Below are 22,444 nucleotides of genomic sequence, written 5' to 3'. Positions count from 1 at the left end.
GGCAATTGTGTCACTCAGAAGCGTCACTAGCACTTGAGGGGAGGGATTAAGCCATGCTCAAACCCACCCCTGCCATCTGATGAGGCCCATAGCTCCTTACCTGATATTTCTCCATCTGGGAGAGGGTCTCCAGCAACCGGGTGACATCACAGGAGGCACCCCGTGCCTCCCGGTAGAGCTCCAGGACTGCAACTAGCTCTTCTTTGGAGATTTCCTTCTCAAGGGTGATGCCACTGTCAACTGCAAGGAGGGAGGGTAGGAGTGGGAAAGAGCCTGGGGATTGGAGCTGCCAATGTAACTTGGTCTTGGCTGACTATCGTCCCTGCTGCCAGCCCTTCTGCTTGGATCCCGAGGTTTGCTCTGTAACCAACTCAAGGTCCATGTGCCCTGCCCCCACCTCAGCCATTTGGAACTCCCCCTGTGCCCCTCCTATGCTCTCTTCAAGAGTACTGGTCTAGCCAGCAGCTTACAGGGACACGGGGTTTCAGGAGGGAATCTCCAAGCAAAAAGAAAATGGTCAGTGAGCCTGATAAGACAGATTTGGAAATAAGTACAGTATTAATAGCAGTGGGCACTTTTGACAAAGAATTTGAAAAGAAGGATTAACATGCAGAAAGCTGTGCAGGCTGGGAAGAGTGAGGCAATTATAAAAGCCAGCAGTTGAGTTGCCATAAAAAATACTATTTGCCTCTGCAGTAAACAGTATTTATGCCATTTACATTATGATCAGGCTGGGAGCAGTGACTCATGCTTGTCCTCCCAGCACTTTGGAGGCCAAGGCAGAAGTGAGACTAGCCTAGGAAACATAGCAAGACCCCATCTTTACAAAACATAATTAACCAGGTGTGGTGGTGCATGCATGCTGTCTCCACTACTGGGGAGAGACTGAGGCAGTAGGATCGCTTGAGCCCAGGTGTTTCGGGTTGTGGTGAGCTATGATTGTGCCACAGTACTTTAACCTGGGTGACAGAGCAAGACCCCATCTCACACACACACACACACACACACACACACACACACACACACACACACACACACACCCCCCAAGACCTACAGCATGAACCTATTGTTGGGAAATGTGGAGATAACTAAAAGAAGAAACGGCTATGCGTGACAGTCCTGGAGGGGAGGTAAGGACAGGCAAGACACGGGACAGGGTTGCTCTTTCCACAATAACCCTTTCCCTACTGTTTGATTTTTCTTCATCTATGAGATGTATTGTTTTACTTTTAAAATTCAAGAGTGAGCATTTTTCTGACACTAAATATTTGAAAATCAGTGCAAACAAGAGATCCAGAAAGATAAGCCAGACAGATAAACTTGGACAACTAGACAGCTGAACTGCCAGACCCTATGCCAGCCAAAAAGCTGACAGCCAGATAGCCAGCTGCACCGCCCAGCAGACAGACAGAGCCAGGCGGGCAGCAGACAGCAAACGCCCAGGATGCAGTTCCCCGCACAGACCTTCTGAGTCCTGGTTCTTGCGGCTGTAGTTCATCCGGAAGACGAACGCCTCAAGGATGAAGGCAACAATGATGGTCATCACCACCTGGCCAGGGACCGGGGAAGGGGAATGTAGGTGGCTGCTGCTGCACACCCCATGCCCAATAGGGCCTGGCTGGATAGGACCAGGCCCCTTCCGCAGGCTGAGCCTGAGAGCAGGAACAGCTGATGTTGGGGAAGACGGGGGATTAAGAGCATTCTGCCCCCAGCAACCTACCATGGTCACAATGTAAAATGTCATGAAGTACAGGCGGCTCCAGTGAGAGGTCTGAGAGGTGACACCTTCCTAAAGACGGAGGGGAGCAGCCAGTGAGCAAGCAGCCAGGCAGGGCCAGGCACTGTCCACTCAGGCTATGGAGTGGTCCCTGCCCAGAGCCAGGCATCACCAGCTCCTTACAGATCCCTTCTGATTTGCCGCTAGGTATGAGAGGCAGAGGAGAAGGACCCCACTTCCCCCAGGCTAACAGTTCCTTTCTGCTGTGTGTGCCCAGGATGCTCTCCCAGGAGGCAGGATTCAGGACCAACAGGGGCAGTCTTTTTGTTTGTTTTGTTTAAGACAGAGTCTTAAGCTGTCACCCTGGGTAGAGTGCCGTGGCGTCATAGCTCACAGCAACCTCTAGCTCAGGCTCAAGAGATCCTCTTGCCTTCGTTTTTCTTTTCTTTTTTTTTTTTTTTTGGTTGCAGCCGTCATTGTTGTTTGGCAGGCCCTGGGCTGGATTCAAACCCACCAGCTCAGGTGTATGTGGCTGGCGCCTTAGCCGCTTGAGCCACAGGGCCTAGCCTTGCCTTCGTTTTTCTATTTTTAATAGAGATGGGGTGGCGCTTTTGCTTAGGCTGGTCTTGAACTTGTGAGCCCAAGCAATCCACCCACCTCAGCCTCCCAGAGTTCTAGGATTACAGATCTGAGCCACTGAGCCCGGCCTACAGGTGCAGTCTTTATCCCAAGCAGTGACAGAATGTGAAAGAGTTTAAGATATGGGGAGAAAATAATCAACAATGCCTGGCTGGGCACAGTGGCTCACAACTGTAATCCTAGTACTCTGGGAGGGCAAGGTGGAGGATTGCTTGAGGTCAGGAGCTTGAGACCAGTCTGTCTCTACAAAAAATTTAAATATTAGCTGGGCACTGTGGCAGGCCCACCTCCTTGGGAGGCTGAGGTGGGAGGATCACTCGAGCCAGGGTGCAATGAGCTATGTTCACACCACTGCACTTCAGTCCAAGAGACAGAATGAGACTTCATCTCAAAAATTAATAAACAAATAAAAATTAAACAAAAATGCTTGCCATATTATTTCTTAATTGAAAAGTCATCTCCACAGTGGTGGGAGGCAGACCAGAGACCCAGAGACTTCCTGGCTGCTGGGGTGTGTGTGTGGAGCCAGCAGAGAAACCCAGTTCTGCCAGATCCTAAGAGGTGGCTTCTGGGGTCCAACCATAGCCTGCAGGTCTCCCCACAGAACACCAACCCAGCGTGACCTAAGACCCAAACCCTACAGGCCATAGGAAGGGCAACGCAGCCCATGCTGAGTGTGGAGAGACCCAGAGCTGCCCTCAGAGAGTGGTGGGAAAACACCCCAGGAGTTGGCTGAGATCTTACCATGATGATGTACCAGTTGTTGACAACTGTGAGCTCAAACAAGGTCACTGCCAAAGGGAAGGGAGAGAGAGATGTCTCCATCAGACCTGCTTATTCGAAGTCAAATTTCAAGTAGCCCCTCTCCACCTATCCTGGAGTAGCCTATCCTTTGGCATCATGTACGAAAACGGCACCACCACACATCGGCTTGGGCTGTGAGCTCCAGAGATCAGCCATGGCCCTCCGTGAGTGCATGCTGGCCTATTCCCAAGAGGGCACATGGTGCGCCCTTAGCTGCAGCAGCTCATGCAAGACCAGGGCCAGGGTAGAGGTCCATACTGGGTGCAGATCTGAAATGTCATTGGGGGGGGGTTCCCCTTCCTCTGAAGAGGCCATGTTTGCCGGGACGCTGTCCTCCACATCCCCACCCCAGGCCTTTTCCTGGAACCAGCCAGCAGGGGCCATAGAGAGCACTGTGGCAGCATTGGTAAGGCTGGGCCCCACCCTGCCAGTGCTACCACAATGAGGTGGGTGCTACCCTCACAGTGGACTATACCTCTTCCAGCTAAGCTTCTCCTTTCTCAGACTGAAAACATATCAGGAAAAAGAGTAAAATCTAGTGGCTCAGTGAACCCTGGGATTTGGCCTGGACTCTGCCCTTAAGGCTGGGCAGATGGGACCCACACTCTCCTTCTGGGCCAGAGAAGACAGCAGAAAGTGTGGCCTACAGCTCAGGAGAGAGACAGAGTCTCAGACAGCTCTGCTGCACCCACTCTGGGGACTGGGGCAGCATGCCCCGGGAATGTTCCCCCATGATTTCTCCACTCACCGAAGCTGTTCAGGATATTGTCAAAGTTATTGAGATAGTAGTAACCTTCCTCCACAACAGTCCTATTGGCCACAGTATGATTGAGCCAGCGGTAGGCGTCTGCCACTGTACTAGTGCTGACGGGGAAGACGGAGAGGCAGAAGGAAGGGAAGGTTACAAGACAATCAGCCACCTCCACAAAGGACAAAAAGTTTAAGCAAACTTAGGTCCAACGAGCCCTGCCTCCAGCAAGGTTTCCTGCCAGACCCTCTCCAGCTCCTGTCTGAGCTTCATGGGCTGCACTCAGCTGCTATGCTTTGGGGGAACCCCCGGTTGCCCCCACCTGCCTGTACTCGGCAGTTCTCTGCTGCTGGCCAGGCCTTGTCTCTCACTGCTCCCTGCTGGGAAGGGAGGAGAAGCAAGAGCCTCCCTGCATGTGCCCCAAGCCTGGGATGTGCTCTGGAGGCTAGATACCAGATGTCAGGCAGCAACCCCAGAGAAAGGAGAATTTCTTATCCGAGCCCCCAAATACTTTGAGCACGTTTGAATAGGTTGCTTCTCTCTGAAGATCTCATCTACCATGTCCCTTTCCATCCTTTAGGGCTGGTCTGTGAAAAACCATGCCAATGTTTCTAAAAGTCTGTCTGGGCCACCAGGGAGCCTGTTCAGAAGCAGCGTCCTGCATCGCATCCCTCAGCACAAAGGAGGAGCCAACAGAGGCCCAACTGGGGTGTGGCTCCTAGACCCTGCTGGGGGGTATGGGAAGACTGGCTCAGATGCCCTCTCTCCAGAGACAGCCCTGAGTCCAGGCTGTTCACATAGCTCACTGTGCTCAACTGAGCCATGAAAAGCAGCTGCCTAGAACAGTGGGTGCCTGAGGACCCTGAAGCTGACAGGGGGCCAGTGCTGGCTCTGGTGCCCCCAGAAATGTAACGAGGCAGGGCTGGGCATCCCGTTGCCTACTTACTTGCAGCAGTTGGGGTAGAGGATCCCACAGAAGAATTCCATGCCCGCGATGGCAAAGGAGTAGTAAAAGATGAGCAGGGTAAGGCCCAGGCTGGGAGGGGTCAGAAAGGTCAGGGTGACGTGGGGCCTGCCAGGGAGATGGCTCCTCTGCAGCCCCAACCTCCTCGGACCCACTGAGCTGATGCAGAGGCATGCCCCTAGCAGGGGGGGTCACTGACTAGGAATGCCTGTGGGGAAGGGGCCTTGTGGTATGGGTCTGGGGTAAAATCGGCTCAATTGAGGACTCTATTAACAGATGCCCCTTTACCAGAGATTCACCCCTTACCTGTGAAGGTAGACTCACAGGTGACCCCTTACCTGTGAATGTAGACACAGGCGGTAAGTGAGTTGACTGCTCCCTGCCCTCCCCACTAAATATTTCAGATGGGTCAGTGGAGGAAAATGGTGCCAGGGAGACCTGTGGTATCAAAATTTCAGGCTTCCAGAAGGCCCATCGGCCCCTTGATTCCAGTCCTTCCCGGGACTCTTTCCCCAACTACCACTCAGCTCCCCTCCCCTGTGGGCACAGCCTCACAATGCCTGCACCTATGGGCCAAGAGGCAGGGCAGTACCTGGCCATTCGCGGCAGCAGCTCAAACATGGTGTCCAACACGTTACGGTAACGCTTTTTCAATTTAAACAGCCTGAGTAATGGAAGAACACCAGATCACTTACAGAAGTAGGGGCACGGCCTCAGCCCCCTTCTGAATGTGCTGGAGCCTGACTTCCACGGGGCCCTCTCCTTCACCTCAGGGTCTACTTTCCCCAAATCTGCCAGCCCAGCGCTTGGCTCAGGTGGCTTATGCACCTGGTAAGAGACGGGTGTGGCCCTAGGATATCGGGGCTGGACAGGATCCTTCTAGGAAGAGGCATGGAGCCCGCTGTGTCTCCTCACAGCATATCAGGGGGTGAGGAGGTGGCAACAACTTCCCACCAGTTTACACTCGAAGCAGGAGGCAGAAAGCCAAACCTCACACCCAAGGAGAGAGGAGGGCCCATGCCCACTGAGGGGCAGGGAGTGGTGCTCACCAGTAAGAAAGTGTGGCAGTGGGTGGGAGGAAGACAGACACTTGGGCTGGCCCCAGGCCACCATGCGCACCATGGCAGCAGGCTCATTCCCCAGAGACTCTGCCAACCGGTGCCCCACCTCTCCCTTCTGCTACCAGGACAGAGAGGACAGGGCTTGGGTGTGGGTGGGGCCCAGTCTCTTAGGACACAGGCCTTAGGGCCCTTTGGTGGGAAGAGGCATGTCAGTGGGGGAGGGCTCTATCAGGATGTGCTACAGTGTCCCTGGGAAATCTGTGAGACCTGCGTGAGGGTTTTCAGGACAAGAGGCTGAGCCAGGAAAGCATGAAGGCCCCCTGAAAGGCCCTCTGACCTGCAGAGCCTGAGCTCAAATTTATGGCTGAGCTCAGGGGCTTCTGTGGCCATAGCAATGCCAGTTCAGGCAGAGTACACAGGAGTTACGGCTGGGCCACCTGATGCCAGTGAGGGGAGGAGGTGCCAGCAGCCCTCACACCCTCACAGGGGAGAAGTGACCCTCGTGGTGCTTCTTCAGGGGCATGACATCTGTGACACAAGCTGTGAGTCTTCTGGCTCCTTTCAGGTCACTTCCTAAACAAGTCTCAAGGCTCTGTCCTCCCTTTGCCCCCTGCCCCAGTCCCAACCTGCCCCGTCACCTTAGCAGCTGGAGGGGACGCAGGACCACTATGAAATAGAAGGGCTCCATGTTGAGTGCCAGAGCCAGGAGTCCCAGGAAGGCAAACACTGTGACGGAGAAGTCGAACCTGAGAAACAGGAGCAATCAAGGTCCATTCAGCAGCCCTAAAGCCCCCATGACTACACACCTCTCCTGGCTCTCAGTCCCCCTTCCAAGGAGCCCAGACACCAGCCGAAGCAAAGCCAACAGCAGCCGGCTAGCCTTGAGAGCAACTTCCTGATGCCCTGGGGTTCTGAGCTAAGTTGGCCAAGCCTAGTCACAGGAGATCAAGGGGATCAGGACTCAGCGCTCTCAATACCCAGGACTCTCTCCCATGGGCCCTGAGCTGGTCTAATGCTACAGAGGACAGAAGCCTTGGCCTCATCCTCAGCTCAGGAGACACCTGGCTACACAGTGGGAACTGGCCCAACCCCAGAAACTTTTTGATGAGATCCCCACCACAACTACCACCTGCCTCTAGCCGGAGGGCATACAGGTACTGTCCCTCCCAATTCTTCTGTTTATTAATGTGTTATACCCTCACAACCCAAGACCTTGTGAGTTCAGCCTGATCTCATGTGTCAGTTAACTCTAACGGGGTGGGTAAAAGACCTCCTGAGTTCTGTGGACCAGGGAGAAGGGCCACATGAGTCTCATCACAGTTCACCAAGGGAGGTGGTGGGACACTCTTCTCTATGGGTGCTGTGGGTTTTTATAGGGGAGAAAGGAAGAGCCACCTGACCTAAAGTACCTCAAGACACCATTCCAAGGAGGACTGGTGTGAGAGGCCTGAGAGATTTTAGGAGAACAGCCTGACCCTAGGGAGTGCATGGGCCATGGGCAGAGCTGCTGCAGGAAGACAGAGGACTCGGCCTGTCCTCAGACTTTCCCTCTGCAGTTCCAGAGTGGCCTGGGTACTGGGGGCGTACAGGGAGTAGATGCACGGTGGCTGTCACTAGAGGCTCAGCCATGGGTCAGAAACATGCTGTCCACTTACAGGTTCCACCCGGAGGACAAGTATTCCACGGGGCCTAAGCCAGCAACTTTCAGGAACAGCTCCACCCCATAGACTGCAGGGAAAGAGAAGAGGAGGCCGTGGGAAGCAGCTACGCCACATCTTCCCCGCTGGCCTGGCTCCCCTCCAAGGCTGCCCTGCAGCCTCCCCACAGGCCACATGCCCTCTGGGCTGTACCCCAATCACACCTTCCCCGTGAAAGCAACACTTGCTCCAGGAGAGGGCCTGGTCCAGATGGCGGCCACCTGGGCTTGCTTAAGAACAGAAATCCTCCCCACCTTACCCCCCCCAGATAGGCCACAGCCATCTACCTGCCCAACCAACAGCTATGTCCCGGCACCCTTCCCTGTCAAGCATTACGCTGGGTGCCAGGCGTGCAGCAGTGAATAGGGCAGGGCAGCCCTGCACACACAGAGCTTATCGTCTCTAGGCAGGAAAGACAAGTGAACGGGGGATGGCAACACTGTGTTCAAGGTGTTCAGACTTGACGAGATGACAAGGAAAGTGAGGCAGAGGTGGACATCCCAGAGAGTACCATGCACAGGCCCGGGGGCAGGGAGTTAAAGCAGCAGGAAGAGGGTCGCTCTTTAGAAGGCTAGAAGGTGGCAACAGGCTAAAGAGGTGGGCTGCAGGGTCTATGCCCAGCAGGTAGTGTGGATCACCCCTGGGGGATCTGGACTTGATCCCTAGAGCACTGGAAAACCGTGAAAGAGTTTTAAACAAGGAAGAGTTGGAATCAGACTAAATTTCTCTCCATCTCTCTCTTCCTTTATTTTTGAGACAGAGTCTCACTATGTGGGCCTCAGTACAGTGCTGGGGTGTCACAGTTCACAGCAACCTCAAATTCTTGGGCTTAAGTGATTCTCTTGCCTCAGCCTCCTGAGTAGCTGGGACTATATGCGCTCGCCACAATGCCCAGCTATTTTTTTGGTTGCAGTTGTCATTGTTTAGCAGGCCCGGGCTGGGCTCAAACCTGCCAGCTTCAGTGTATGTGGCTAATGCCGTACTCACTGAGCTGCTCATGGGCGCTCATGCTCATGGGCGCCAAGACTGCTCCATCTCTTTATAGCTCCCTGTTTTACAGAAAAACCATGAATTTCTAAGCCAAATGCACATTCTCCTGGACAGTGTTTAAGACAAGCCACATCAGAAACTTACTAGTAAGAAAGACGAGGTAACTCCAGGGCACATGTTTGGAGAAGAAGTTCCCACCTATAAGACAGAGCAGGAACAGGTCCAGGGCAAGTCAAGTGTGCTGAACAGGACCTAGCCAGTCCCCAAGCTGGGGCTCACCTTTCAGCATAAACGTCTCCACAAGGATCCAGATCCCATTGACTGCTACCACCAAGTCTGAAATAGAAAGACAGAAAAAGGGCCATGAAAGACAGAAAAAGGAAAAAAAAAAAAAAAAAAGGCATAGTAGCCCAGTGGTTTAGGTGCCAGCCACATGCACCAGGGCTGGTGGGTTTGAACCTGCCCCATGCCTGCTGGACAACAACGATAACAACAAAAAAGCCAGGTGCTGTGGCAGGCGCCTATAGTCCTAGCTACTTGGGAGACTGAAAATTGCTTAAGCCCAAGAGTTTGAGGTTGCTGTGAGCTGTGACACCACAGCACTCTACTGAGGGCAACATACTGGAACTCTGTCTTAAAAAAAAAAAAGGAAAGACAGAAAAAGGACAGGCGGGCTTAGAAATCTATAGGTCGTCGCTGTGGCCCCTGGTTAACTTCTGGGAAGCTCTGGGAGAGGGGGGAGAATAGGGCTGCTCCAGATACCCATTCGATAGAGAATTTCTTTCTACTTGGTGCTCTTTACCATTGGAGCTAAACTTCCCAGGGGTTTCACTTAGAAATAGTTATGAATTTCTAAAAACACTCTACATCACTGTAGGGATACCAGTTCCAAGTCAGCATAAAAGATGAACAATATACAGGAGTTCAAGTATTGAAAAAATTTGCTTGCCCTTAGAGAGATCTAATTTAAAAACTACATACCTGGCTCGGCGCCTGTAGCTCAGCAGCTAGGGCGCCAGCCACATACACCAGAGCTGGCAGGTTTGAATCCAGCCCGGGCCTGCCAACAACAATGACAACTGCAACCAAAAAACAGCAGGGTGTGGTGGTGTGTGCCTGTAGGCCCAGCTGCTTGGGAGGCTGAGGGAAGAGAATTGCTTAGGCCCAAGAGTTTGAGGTTGCTGTGAGCTGTGACGCCATGACATTCTACCCAGGGTGACAGCTTGAGACTCTGTCTCAAAAAAATAAAAAAATAAAAATAAAAATACTACATAGCTGGGTGCGATGTCTCATGCCTGTAATCACAGCATTTGGGAGGCTAAAGTGGGAAAATTAATTGAGTTTATGAGTTTGAGACCAGCCTGTGCATCATAGCAAGACACTGTCTCTATAAAAAATAAATTAAATTAAATGACTGCATGAACTATTTAGCAAGACCACTTATGCATTCAGCCTTTCACCTAGCAATCCTACTTCTAAGGACCAATCCCAATGATACACTAGCAAAAAAATCCAAAAGATGTACACTGAAAGCTGTTCCCTGCAGCACTATTTGTGAGAGCAGGACACTGGGAACAACCTAAATGATCTGCAGCAGGGGCCTGGTCGAATAGACTATGATATAAGATGGCCTGCTTTCTTTCCTTCCTTCCCTTCCTTTCATTCCCTATCTTTCCTTCCCTCCTTCCCTCTTTCCTTCCTTTCTTTTTCATGGTTTAGAGACAGAGGTGGTAGCACCTTCTCCACCTAAAATGGCATCTTTCAACCATAAAACAGACCTCATTTCTGATCTCCAGGAGATATGTTAACTAAGAAAAAAAAGGTGAGAAAAAAAGTGCATCAAGTATGCCATTGTTTATTTAGGACAGAGAGATATTCATACATATACATATGCACCTACTTACAGTTTTTAAATAATAGAAAGGTAAACCATAATAAACAGTTGCCCTCTAAAGGAAATGAAAGATATAAAACTTAGCTTCCCCTTTTCTTTTTTTTTGAGACAGAGTCTCACTATGTCGCCCTTGGTGGAGTGCCATAGCATCACAGCTCACAGCAACCTTTGGGCTTAAGAGATTCTCTTGCCTCAGCTCCCAAGTAGCTGGGACTACAGATGTCCACCACAACGCCTGGCTATTTTCTTTGTTGCAGCTGTCATTGTTGTCTAGTTGGCCTGGGCCGGGTTTGAACCTGCCACCGTCAGTGTATGTGGCTGGCGCCGTAACCACTGTGCTATGGGTGCCAAGCCAAAACTAAGCTTCCTTGAATATACTGTTTTGTACATCTGACTTAGAACTACATACATATTTTACATAATTATAAAACAAAGTTAAATGTAAAACAAAGTCCCTAAAAATAAAAAATAACCTGAAATAAAGAAGCCCAGAGGCTAGGCATGGTGCAGGTGGATTGCTTGAGCTCAGGAGTTGGAGACCAGCCTGAGCAAAAGTGAGACCCCCATCTCTACTAAAAATAGAAAAACTAGCCAGACATAGTAATGCATGCCTGTAATCCCAGTTACTCAGGACGCTGAGGCAAGAGAATCACTTGAGCCCAAGTGTTTGAGTTGCTGTGAGCTATGATGCCATGGCACTCTGCCCAGGGAGACAAAGTGAGACTCTGTTGCAACAACAACAACAAAAATAAGTAAATAAAGAAGCTCAAATGTGTATCTAGTTGGTGACGTAGCCACATGCACAGGAACTGTTCCAGGTGACCTAAACACAGGAACCTTAAAGTACATCCGCTGGAGCGAGGTTTCTAGCATTTATATCATTGGGATTGTGTTGAGATTGTTATTCTGAGACTGTGGGATAAAGTGAATGAGTAATTGTATTTGTGTTGTTGAGAAGCTGGATTTTCAGACTGGGGAATATAGATTTGTAAGATTAATAAAGTAAGGTAAAAACCTGTGGTCCTGAACGTGAAGTATCCGCATGAACTCACAATATAATTTACCTTCAAAAAAACCCCAAAAATCCTGGCTCAGTGCCTATAGCACAGTGGTTATGGCACCAGCCACATGCACTGAGGCCGGCGGGTTTAAGCCTGGCCAGGGCCTACTAAACAACAATGACAGCTACAACAAAAAAATAGCTGGGTGTTGTGGAGGGGACCTGTAGTCCCAGCTACTCAGGAAGCTGAGGCAACAGACTTGCCTAAGCCCAAGAGTTTGAGGTTGCTGTGAGCTGTGATGCCACAGCACTCTACCCAGGGTGACATAGTAAGACTCTGTATCCAAAAAAAAAAAAAAAAAAAATCCTAACTCTGTTGATAGAAAAGTCCTAGAAACAATAACCAATCCCAAGCAATGGGCATCCCGAGCACCTCCAATCGTGGTCTCTAACACCACTTCCCACGAAAAGGGGCTAGAGTTCCTTGGAAAGACTGAACCTGATCAAGCCTCTGGATTTATGTACACAAGAATTTTCTGTAACAATAAAAATGTTCTTATCTGTCCTGTCCAGTTGGTAGTCATTAGCATTTGTGGCTATTGAGCACTTGAAATGTGGTCAACTGTATTTTTAACTCTAATGCCACAACTGGACAACATGGCTCTAGATATAATTACCAAATTACAGGAAATAAGCATCAGAGAGGAACATACAAAACCAGATAAACAAACCTGTTTAACTAAATGTTCCAAGAGGGGAAAAAGGAGGGAAGAGGATCTACATATTAAAACAAATTTAAGACACATCAACCAATCACACTCTGTGGTTCTGGAATTTGTTTCCAGAACATCTGGGTGTAGAGAGGGGACGAAAAGGCAGAGGTCAGGGGTGGCGGTGGGGGAGGTAGATGAATAAAACAGACTGGACATGAGATGGCAACCAGAGAAGCACGGTGACAGGTACACAGATGCGCATTATAATCTCTCCCACTTTTACGCACACTGGGAATTCTTTATAACAGGTCAAAAAGATGACTCCAGGACTAATCTCTGCCTCCCTACTTTCTAGAACAGTAAAGGACTCAGAAGAAAAGTGGCACACAGCTATGATATTTCATACTTACACATGAAATGCTGGAAGGCCTTGGACTTCACAAGGATATTAATGCCTATTGAAGAGAAGACATGTTAAAATGGAAATTTTCACACATATTCCCCCCACATTCTTCACGTGAGCACAGGCAACTGGGGTATTTATGTCCAGGGGTGAAAAAAGGAAGGGCGGGTTCTAAGGATGATACTCATACTTGTGCTCAGACCCCAGACTGCACTGGCAACGGCTGCTCTGGGGAGAGCCAGGGCAACCGTGAGCCGAGACAGAACAGGCAAAGCCTTGGTGGCCACTGCTGAAGCTTAAATTGCTGCTCACCTCAACATGGGACTGTTCACTCATCCACCTGAGTAACTATCATCCCAGCAGAATGAAAAACCCTCTAAAGAATATGAAATATGGCTCGGTGCCCAGAGCACAGTGGTTATAGTGCCAGCCACATATACTGAGGGTGGCGGGTTCAAACCCGACCTGGGCCAGCTAAACAACTGCAACAAAAAAATAGCCAGGCATTGTGGTGGGCACCTGTAGTCCTAGCTACTTAGGAGGCTGAGCAAGAGAATCACTTAAGCCCAAGAGTTTGAGGTTACTGTGAACTGTGATGCCAGGCACTCTATCGAGGGCGACATAGTGACACTCTATCTCAAAAAAAAAAAAGAATCTGAAATAACAGCTGTGCACAAAAGCCTAGCTGTGGGAGAAATCACAAAATAAAATATACCACCTTTATTCTTGTTCATAATGGTCCAGATCCAGGCTTTGGGCTGTTTGCATAAGAAATTCCCTGTGAGGGCAGCACCTGTGGCTCAGTGAGTAGGGCGCCGGCCCCATATACCAAGGGTGGCGGGTTCAAACCCAGCCCCAGCCAAACTGCAACAAAAAAATAGCTGGGTGCTGTGGCAGGCGCCTGTCGTCCCAGCTACTCGGGAGGCTGAGAAAAGAGAATCCCCTAAGCCCAGGAGTTTGAGGTTGCTGTGAGCTGTGACGCCATGGCACTCTACCATGGGCGATAAAGTAAGACTGTCTCTAAAAAAAAAAAAAAAAAAAAAGAAAAGAAACTGCCTATGAGCTAACCATACCCCCATGTGCAACTTCAAAACTGGCATTAAACTCAGGGGCAATTGTTAGGTAAATAATAGGAGCACTCAATTAAAATTTTTGACTTTTATACAAATACAAGAAGTATTATGTAAGTGCTCACATAATCTAGCTATATATCTTGCCATCAGAAGAGGGGAAATATATTATTGGATGAAAAGGTAGGGTACAGAACAGAATACCTAACATAATCCTGTTGTTTTAAAAATGCACAGAAAAATAAGACATCAGAGAGTTAACAGAGAATGTGTTTCAACAGGGAAACACATCAGAGAATTAACAATGGTTATCTCTAGGTGGGTAAATTTTTCTAATGATTTTTCTAGTGATTTTTCTAATCATCTGACTTTCAAAATTTTCTTCAATAAATATCTTTGCTTTTGCACGAGGAAAGAAAAATCTAAAATGTCTTGGTGTGGTTGAGTTAGCAGTTTCTTTCCTAGTTGGCCTCCTACCACTTACTTCCATGCCAGGATAATCACACTTTCTCTTTCTACATACAGACATTCAGACACACTCACAGACTCCCCCTCTGAACATGCTCCCCAAATGTTCATCTACAGTCTCTGGAAACCCCAGCTGCCAAGACACCACATCAAACCAATCTTACCTTTGAAGATGAGGAATGCCGTCCTGGGAAGCTCATCAAACCAGTGCTCTCTGTTTCTCTTTGTCTGGCAAGGCAACAGGGTCACAGAGGACAGGAGGTCAGGGCCAGTGACCAGAACCTAGCCCTTTCCTGCTCTGCTTGACACGGCAAACTGGGGAACAGTGTTAACATTCAGGGATCTAAATGACAACACAGACAGCCAGTGTGGGCTGAGCACTGACAACGTGCCATGTGTATGCATTACTTTCATATATAATCCTGAAAATGACCCTGCAGTTGGAGACTGTCATTTTCTTGTTTCAGGGGTGAGATGAACCTTGGGAAGGTTTGCTAATCTGCCTGATGTCACATAGTGACTCATGGGGTCTGCAAGTCCATGCTGTTAACAGTGACACTATATCCCATGTGTAAGGGCAGATTTGAGGGTCAGGGGTCCCTGTTATCCCTGAAGTGCATGGTTCCCATCTGAGAGCTGAGCTGCTCTAGCAGGGGGAGAGCTAGGCCCCAGGTGCCTCCAGTCTTCATGTCCCCACCTGGGAATCCTTGTGCCCACTCTGTCTCTAGTCCTATAAGAGCACTCACCTTCCACTTTAAGGCAGCAACTTCATAGATATCATAAAATTCCTTTAGGCTGGCATAAATAAATGAAAAGGAAAAAAATATATATATATATATCTCAGAACACATTCACATTGGCTCTCTTGTTCACTTGTCCATGGCCACCTTCACAGGTGAGGTGGGAGGGGAAGAGGGAACCACCTGTGAGTCCTGGTGCATCAGTGCCCAAGGGACCCTGCGCCAAGGCACTTGGATTTCATCTACCCTTGAGGTACTATGAATACATAACCCACTTAGTCTACACCAAACACACTAGAGACGGTTTCTGTCCCCTGGCGAGGCAGCCCCAGACAGAACAGAAATGTTCTTCCCCATTCCTAGGACAGAAATGTCACCTCTTTTAGCAGAGGCTCTAATGGAACACCTGGACTGTGAGTCCAACCCAACAGGGCTAGCTCATTCTCATCTCCACAGCAGGCTGCTGCTTCTCCTGTTGACAGGGCTTTGGTCATTAACAGCCTGGAAGACAGTACTGCCCAGGGAGTTCTGAAAGTCAGTTCTTGGAGGCTGAGCCAGGTGTTCACACGTGTGTGCACAAGATGTCCTAATCGCCCTTCTATGTCCACCCCACCCCACTCAGGGTGCAGGTATGAGCTGCTGGCCTGGTCTACTTTACAAGCCAATGCAATCCTTTTTTATCAAATCAGCTTTAATAGGGTTTGTGTTAGACTACTGGCTCTTGGAAAAAGAACCCTGATGCATACAGTCCACAAGTCCACATGTACAAGTATCTCTGTGAAGAAAAGTGAAGTCTCTAACAAGCCTCTGTGCCTGCCCACTGGTGCCTTCACACATCCTACTCCCTCTTGTGATATGTCATCCCTGGCCTGGCCACGTGCCTGCCCCCACCTGGTATCTACTCCTACCTGAGCAGGGGTGTGTTGCTCTGATTCAGGGCCTTGAAAGTGAGATAGCGCTCCCTCGCACTCATCCGGGGCTTATAGAAGCGCATCAGGCCTTCGAAATGCCTGTAGGAGATGCCAGCTGGCCTCTGGGGAGAGGGAAGAGGGCAGTGTGGGAAAGAGGAAGAGCCAGAACCCAGACTGTTGCCCTCCCCTGGGAGCAGCCACTCCAGATCCAGGGCACCTACTCATTCTCCCAGAGGCTGGACTCTAGGTTTCTAACATCGCTGGCCCTGCCATGCTTAGGGGCTGCTCTGGGCACTGGAGGGAGAAGAAGGATCAACCCCCTCCCAAACCCTCCCGGTCCCTCCAGGTCCTACCCGCTGGCTGACAAGCAAGTGGTAGGCATGCTGGATGGCGGTTCGCTTATGCAGCAGTAAGGATTTGAACTTGCGTTTCTCGATGTCATTGAAGGTGTCGAACACCACGGCCAGAAGCTGTGAGAGAAAAGCACAGAGCTCTGACTCCCCTGCATGCAGAGCCCTGAGCAGCTGGGGGTGTCTGTCCTCTGCCTCCAGGTAGGGCTTTTATCCAGCCACCCCAGAGGGGGCCTGCATCTTGTGGTGCAGGAAGTTTGTCTCCAAGTTTCAACAGAGGAAGGCTCTCTTATTTGTTGCCACTTGACAACTTCTCTCTTCAGATGCATGAAAACATTGTGATTCGATTTTCTCCCAGATTCTCCGTCTACTTTCCTACTTTCCTCTCCCTCCTTTCACCTACAGCTTTTCCCAGAGGGGCAGGGGACAAGACAGGAGAGAAGAAAGCAGGAAGGGGAACGTGCCTGGGCTCTAAGCCCAGCCCAGCTCATCCTGCAGCTGGGGTGCTGACTGCCACTGCTCTTCTCGTATCACTGTGCCTGATGCTACTTCCTCCTGCCCTGTTATTCCCCCATGTGAGTCACAACATCACCAGTGATCCCAGAAATAAGGTGAATGACAAGGACAGCATGCATGGAAGCAACATTTAGAGGTTGCCCAATACCAAATCAGCTTATTAATGATATGGTTTGTATCATCAGAGAGGGATGGGAGGGTAGAGGAAGAATCTGAATGAATCCTTTCTAGAAATACTTGCTTTTAGGAGTCAGCAAACTTTTTCCATAAAGGGCCAGATAACAAATATTTTAGACTTTGAAGGCCAGATGGTCTGTTTTAACAACTCAGCTCTGCAGTTGCATCAGGAAATCAGTCACAAATGGGTACAGCTGTGTCCCAATAAAACTTTATTTACAAGCACAAGCTGTGGGCCCAATTTGGCCAGAAGACCATAGTTTGCCAACCCCTACCCTAGATTTTCACAGCTCTAAATATATTACAAATGAAAACAAATACAAAGAAGTAACCAACATATTTCTTTTTTGGTTTTGAGGAACTAAAAAAAGAAAATATCTTCCTTCTTAAGCCTTTAAATTTTTAGGAGATTTTACAAGTCTACCACAGAGAAAGTATTTTCCATTTCTATACTGAGTCTGATGATTGTAACTGGTGTGAGAATGCTTTTCAGAAGTAGAAAATAAACATAAGAATTGATCAAAAGCCTCTCTCCATTGACATGCGGTCTTGGCACTGGCCTAACAGCCTACTGACAGAATGGTTAGGGTCAGGGGTCTGGAATGAGCTGTGTGGCTGTGGGCAAGTCACTCTGATGTTCAGTTTCTTCATCTGTGTACTAAGAATTATAATCATAATAAAATCCACAGGCTTGGATATTAAATTATTTCACCCTCATATATAAAGCACATTGCTGGATGCCTGGCTAAGGCTTAATAAATGTCAGCTTTTACAGTTATAATACAGTTGGTCCTCTACATCCATGGGTTCCACAGCCATGAATTCAACCAACCAACATGGAAAATATTTTGGGGAAAAAAACAGATGGTGGCATCTGCATTTCCCATGTATAGACTATTTTCTTGTCATTATTCCTTAAGCAATACAGTCTAACAACTATTTACACAGCATTTACACTGTATTAGGAATTCTAAGTGATCTAGAGTTGATTTAAAGTATACACGAGGATGTATGCAGATTATAAGCAAATATCATGCCATTTTACATCAGGGACTTGAGCATCTGTGAATTTTGGTACCTGTGCTGGAGGGTAGGGGAGGCTCATGGTTGGAACCACTGCCTTCAGATGACAAGGGATGACCGTATGTGTTTGCTGTAAGAGTGTGAAGGCCCCAGAGTGGCCTTGGCTTAGAATCTAGCACCATAAATAGCAGCAGCCCTAGGCTGGTGAGGATGCTACCACTCATAACCAGCTGAACTCCCTAAGTTCTGACAGGGCATCCTCCAAACACCTTACCTGACCACGAATCTGAGACTTCCTGCCCGAAGGTTCTGCCCTGGGAGGCTGAAGGCAGTCCCCACACTCCCACACCCTCAGGGCCCAGCACTGCATGGGCTGGGCAGGATGCTCTGATAGAGCCCAGGGCACGGTCACTCACCAGGTTCATGATGAAGTACAGCTCAATGGAGAGGTACACAATGAAGAAGACGCAGGACCAGGGGTTCCGGGAGTAGGAGGGCATCATCACATCTGGGAAGCTGCATTTGCAGAGGGTTACCCACCGCACCTGGGTGGGCCTGCCTCTACCTCTCAGAGGACACGCCATACAAAGGACAGCTCCTGTCCTGCCTTCCCAGCCCCCCACACACACTTCCCCTACTCTGGAGCTCAGCAGGCCCATCCTGTCCCCGCATGGCACCCAGCAGCTGTCTGTGTTGAGATGTGGCATATACTTTGCTGAAAAGAGGAGGCAACCCAGGCACCAGCGGAGGGCCACAGGCTAAACTGAGCCCGCGCTTACTTGGCTGTGGTCAGGAGGACAAAGAGGCTGACAATGCTGTTCTCCAGGGTGTTGAAGTACTGTAAAGGAGAAAGAGTTGGAAAAACAGTCTGGGGCCAGGCCAAGAGCCAGGGACAGGCCACAGTTTGCTACCTCGAACACCCTGCCCTCCCTCCCATGCCCCCGTTCCTTGGTCTTCCCAAGGAATCAAGGGATACAGAGGAATGAGCAAACGTGCAGTCCAGAGACTTGCCCGCACTGTACCCAATGCTTCTGGCAGAAGCAGACTATTGACTCAGGGGGACTTTTCCCAGGAAGTCACATGTTTGTGCAATTAGCCTGGCTCCCTTCCTCTGCACCTCTGCCAAAACCAATGTTCCAAACCTGATCCTGGCTGCATCCTGCTCAAGGCCAGGAAAGGGGATCCCCTCAGCTCTCAAGGAAGGAAACAGCCAAGTCTGAGTGACAGGGAACCCTTGGGTACCCTGCATAAGCTAGGATGAGAAACCAGGCTGAGCATCCTTCCCTCATATGGCTATAGTGTCGCTCCAGCCACCCCATCTGTGGGAAAAGGTCTCATATAAAAAAACAGACAAAGACAAACATGCCAATTACTTACAGGGTCTGAAGGATTAGGGGAAAACAAGTAGAAACCTAGAAAGTGGTAGAAAACCAGACAAAAAAAGGAATTAGAGCAGAGGTCCCAACTTGGGTACCAGCAAGCCCAGGAAAAGCAGAAGGGAGCAGCGGGGTCTGTAGCACCCAGAGTGCTCGGCTCTGTCCTGAGGGAGCAGGTGCTGCTGGTGCCAGACACCTGCTGCAACTGCCATAGAAGAAGGCACCTTAGCACCGGCAGGCTTAGTCTTCAACCCTTTCCAGTCCTATGTCAGACCTCATCCAACATAACGATTTTTGTTTATAAATAAAAACAGATAAGAAAACTTTGTAACCAAAAATAGATCATAAAATCATCAGGTGCATTTTTATTTATGTTTTTCTCTTTTAAAGCTGTAAGATAATTACAAGTAACCCACCAACCTCTTTTCAGCCCCAAAGAAATAAGAGCTGAGGAGTATGTGGGTGGCAGAAAAATTGGATTAGAAATGGTTAAAAAGGCTGGAAATCTGTATTTTCATGTAAAAGCTAATTTGAAAATGTTGGCTCCAGTTTTCAAACCAAATGAAACCCATCTGTAGGCTAGATCTGGAATCCAGGCTGCTGGTTTACAATCTCTGGGTTTGAGAACATGACAGCTAAGTGAAATTTCAAAGGGGTCCTGTAGTTCCTGGCAGCCAAGGTTCAAGGGTGGGAACATTATTCATTTTCTCCTTCCCAGAATGGGCTATTCCCCGGAGGCCTTGAAATCCTGGCTAGGAAAAGGGAAAAATTCTATCCTCAGAGGAAATCAGCTTCCTGGGAGAAGCATAAATGAAATTCTACCAAAAATTTGGGTGGCAGGTAGGAGGACATGGGAACCAGTCTCATGTCAAGACGGGTTCCATGCTGGTGCTAGCCTGAGAGTCAGGGCTTGCTAGTTCACTGTCTTTGCCATCTGAGGAGTCCTAAAGATAGGACCTCAATCTTCCTAGCCGTGTCCTCCACTGTCTAGGCCCTATGTCTGGAAGTGGCTGTCACACAATCAGCCTTGTCTGAAGAACCAAGACACTATTGCAGAGTAAAGAAATGTGCTTTGTATCTGGTGAAGCTGAAGTGTGCAGACCCTCACAGCCTGGGCAACCGTCTTTGAGAAAATCCCAGGCACGTGTACCAGGAATCACACAGGAATGCTCACTGCAGTGGGATTTATAATAAGAAACATGTCCAACAGAAGAATAGATAAATAACTTTGGCATATTTGCCACACTCCAGTGAAAATGAACAAACTGTGTCTACATCTATCAACGTGAAGAAACTGCAAAAACATAATGTTGAACAAAAGAGCAACCTGCACAAGGGAAAAAATGTGTTATATAAATATTTGTAGAATTTTTTTAAATATACAAAGAAATACTATTCATGTGCTGCTTAAGGAAATGTAAATATGAAGGAAAAATACAAAGACATGCATGTGAATAATCAGCTTAGGACAGGGGGTGCCTCTGGGGGAGGCAGGAATTGCGATCATGAAAGGATACAAAGGTGTCTTCTGTTTTATTTCTAATACTCCATTTCCTAAGTTGGATGGTAGGTCCATGAGTGTTTACATTATTTCTTTTTATGTATGTTTACATTATTTTTAAAACCTTTCCCTTTTTTTCTTGGAGACAGAGTCTCACTTTGTCGTCCTCAGTAGAGTGCCTTGGTGTCATAGTTCACAGCAACCTCAAACTCTTGGGCTCAAGTGATTCTCTTGTCTTATCCTCCCAAGTAGCTGGGACTACAGGCACCCGCCACAATGCCTGACTAGTTTTAGAGACAGGGTCTTGCTCTTGCTCAATCTGGTCTCCAGCTCCTTAGCTCAGGCAACCCACCTGTCTTGGCCTCCCAGAGTGGTAGGATTACAGGCCTAAGCCACCATGCCTGGCCTAAAACCTTTCTGAACCTAAAACTGTCTGCTACAGTCTGAATGTTTGTAACCCTAAAATTCATAAGATAAAATATCCTAACCCCTGAGACAATGGTATTAGGAGGTGGGGCCTTTGGGAGGTAACTAGGTGGTGAGGATGGAGCCCACAGAAGTGAGATTAGCATTCTTATAAAAGGGACCCCAGGAGCTGTCTTGCCCCTTCCACCTCCTGAGGCTGCAGCAGGAAGCTGCAATCTGTGGACCGGGAAACAGGCTGTCATCAGACACCAACTGCCTTGATCTTGGACCTCCCAGTTTGTGAGAAATAAATTTCTGTTATTCATAAGCCACCTGGTCCACAGTATTTTGTGACAGCTGCCCAAAAGGACAACAACTGTCAAAACAATTTTTCTTCAACCATGAACTTTCTTTTAGAGGCCAGCTGGGTCCAGGGGAACAGGGAACTCACCAAGGATGGCGAAGATGACCATGAAGAAGAGCAGCAGCAGGAGGATGTCCATAAAAGGCGGCAGCGACTGGAAGATCTGCCGCAGGTTGCTGGGGACAAAAACAGACAGGCCAGGTTCGGGGCACCCAGCCTGGGACAGGCTGTATGGGACTCCCTCGCCAGGGCCATGTTCAACATGGAGGGCCTGGAGCACTGACTTGGAACACTAAATCCCACTGTGTATGACATGACTGGCATGACAGTCCCTTAGATTTTTTTCTAAAGTGGCTTGAGACCCCTCTTGCGGGGGTGAAAGAGAAGAACTGGGGCAGATACAGCACGCATGGCCACCTCCATCTGGTGACAGCCTCAGCAGGTGAGTGCCCTGTCAGGGATGGAAGGAGTGGCAGAAGCCCACGGGTTGGCCTTGAGGACAAAGGTCAGCTTCCACAAGCAAGATCTGGGCCACAAGAAGACATTCCAGGGCCACCCAGTGCTAAGACTCCTATTTCTACCTTTGAGGATGGGCACAGAGGATCAATGGCCCATTCTTAGCAATAGCATCCCAGCCAAGTAATTTTTCTAGATGGAGTCTCCAAAAGTAAATCTAAGTCTAGGCTTGGTCTGGTTTGTGTTCAGTCCCGCAGCCTCGGTGGAGGTGTCAGGAGAGCCTGCCCGAGGTTCATGGACCTTGCAGAATTGCCTGCTTTTAGGCAGCTAGGGTGGTGGCTGCTGCTGCATTTGGGCAGACAACATACTCAGAGAGCAGCCAGCTCCAGAAGGTGAGATGGGAAAGCGTCCTGATCTGGAGCCAGAAACTCCAAACTGCAGCAGGAAGATGCCTTTC

At 49.2% G+C, this 22,444-nt stretch overlaps 1 protein-coding gene across 6 annotated transcripts in view; it reads right to left on the bottom strand.

Moving 5' to 3' along the window:
• Positions 1-22,444, bottom strand: part of TPCN1 (two pore segment channel 1) — a 73,069-nt gene that overhangs the window by 2,427 nt on the left and 48,198 nt on the right. For all 6 annotated transcript variants that reach the window (XM_053587232.1, XM_053587234.1, XM_053587233.1 and 3 more), the window contains 20 exons: positions 21,619-21,707; positions 19,263-19,297; positions 18,665-18,723; positions 18,302-18,401; positions 16,173-16,289; positions 15,817-15,941; positions 14,915-14,963; positions 14,333-14,396; positions 12,638-12,682; positions 8,900-8,956; positions 8,765-8,818; positions 7,589-7,661; positions 6,572-6,679; positions 5,465-5,536; positions 4,855-4,944; positions 3,909-4,024; positions 3,101-3,147; positions 1,721-1,789; positions 1,465-1,549; positions 101-240 (listed from right to left, as the gene is read on the bottom strand). In XM_053587232.1, the coding sequence (XP_053443207.1) occupies positions 101-240; positions 1,465-1,549; positions 1,721-1,789; positions 3,101-3,147; positions 3,909-4,024; positions 4,855-4,944; positions 5,465-5,536; positions 6,572-6,679; positions 7,589-7,661; positions 8,765-8,818; positions 8,900-8,956; positions 12,638-12,682; positions 14,333-14,396; positions 14,915-14,963; positions 15,817-15,941; positions 16,173-16,289; positions 18,302-18,401; positions 18,665-18,723; positions 19,263-19,297; positions 21,619-21,707 (1,594 nt within the window). The remainder of the gene's footprint in view (positions 1-100; positions 241-1,464; positions 1,550-1,720; positions 1,790-3,100; positions 3,148-3,908; positions 4,025-4,854; positions 4,945-5,464; positions 5,537-6,571; positions 6,680-7,588; positions 7,662-8,764; positions 8,819-8,899; positions 8,957-12,637; positions 12,683-14,332; positions 14,397-14,914; positions 14,964-15,816; positions 15,942-16,172; positions 16,290-18,301; positions 18,402-18,664; positions 18,724-19,262; positions 19,298-21,618; positions 21,708-22,444) is intronic.

This window comes from Nycticebus coucang, chromosome 4 (genome assembly GCF_027406575.1).
Source record: "Nycticebus coucang isolate mNycCou1 chromosome 4, mNycCou1.pri, whole genome shotgun sequence".
In the NCBI taxonomy this organism is placed as follows: Eukaryota; Metazoa; Chordata; class Mammalia; order Primates; family Lorisidae; genus Nycticebus; species Nycticebus coucang.
This window is presented reverse-complemented; position numbering and strand designations above follow the sequence as displayed.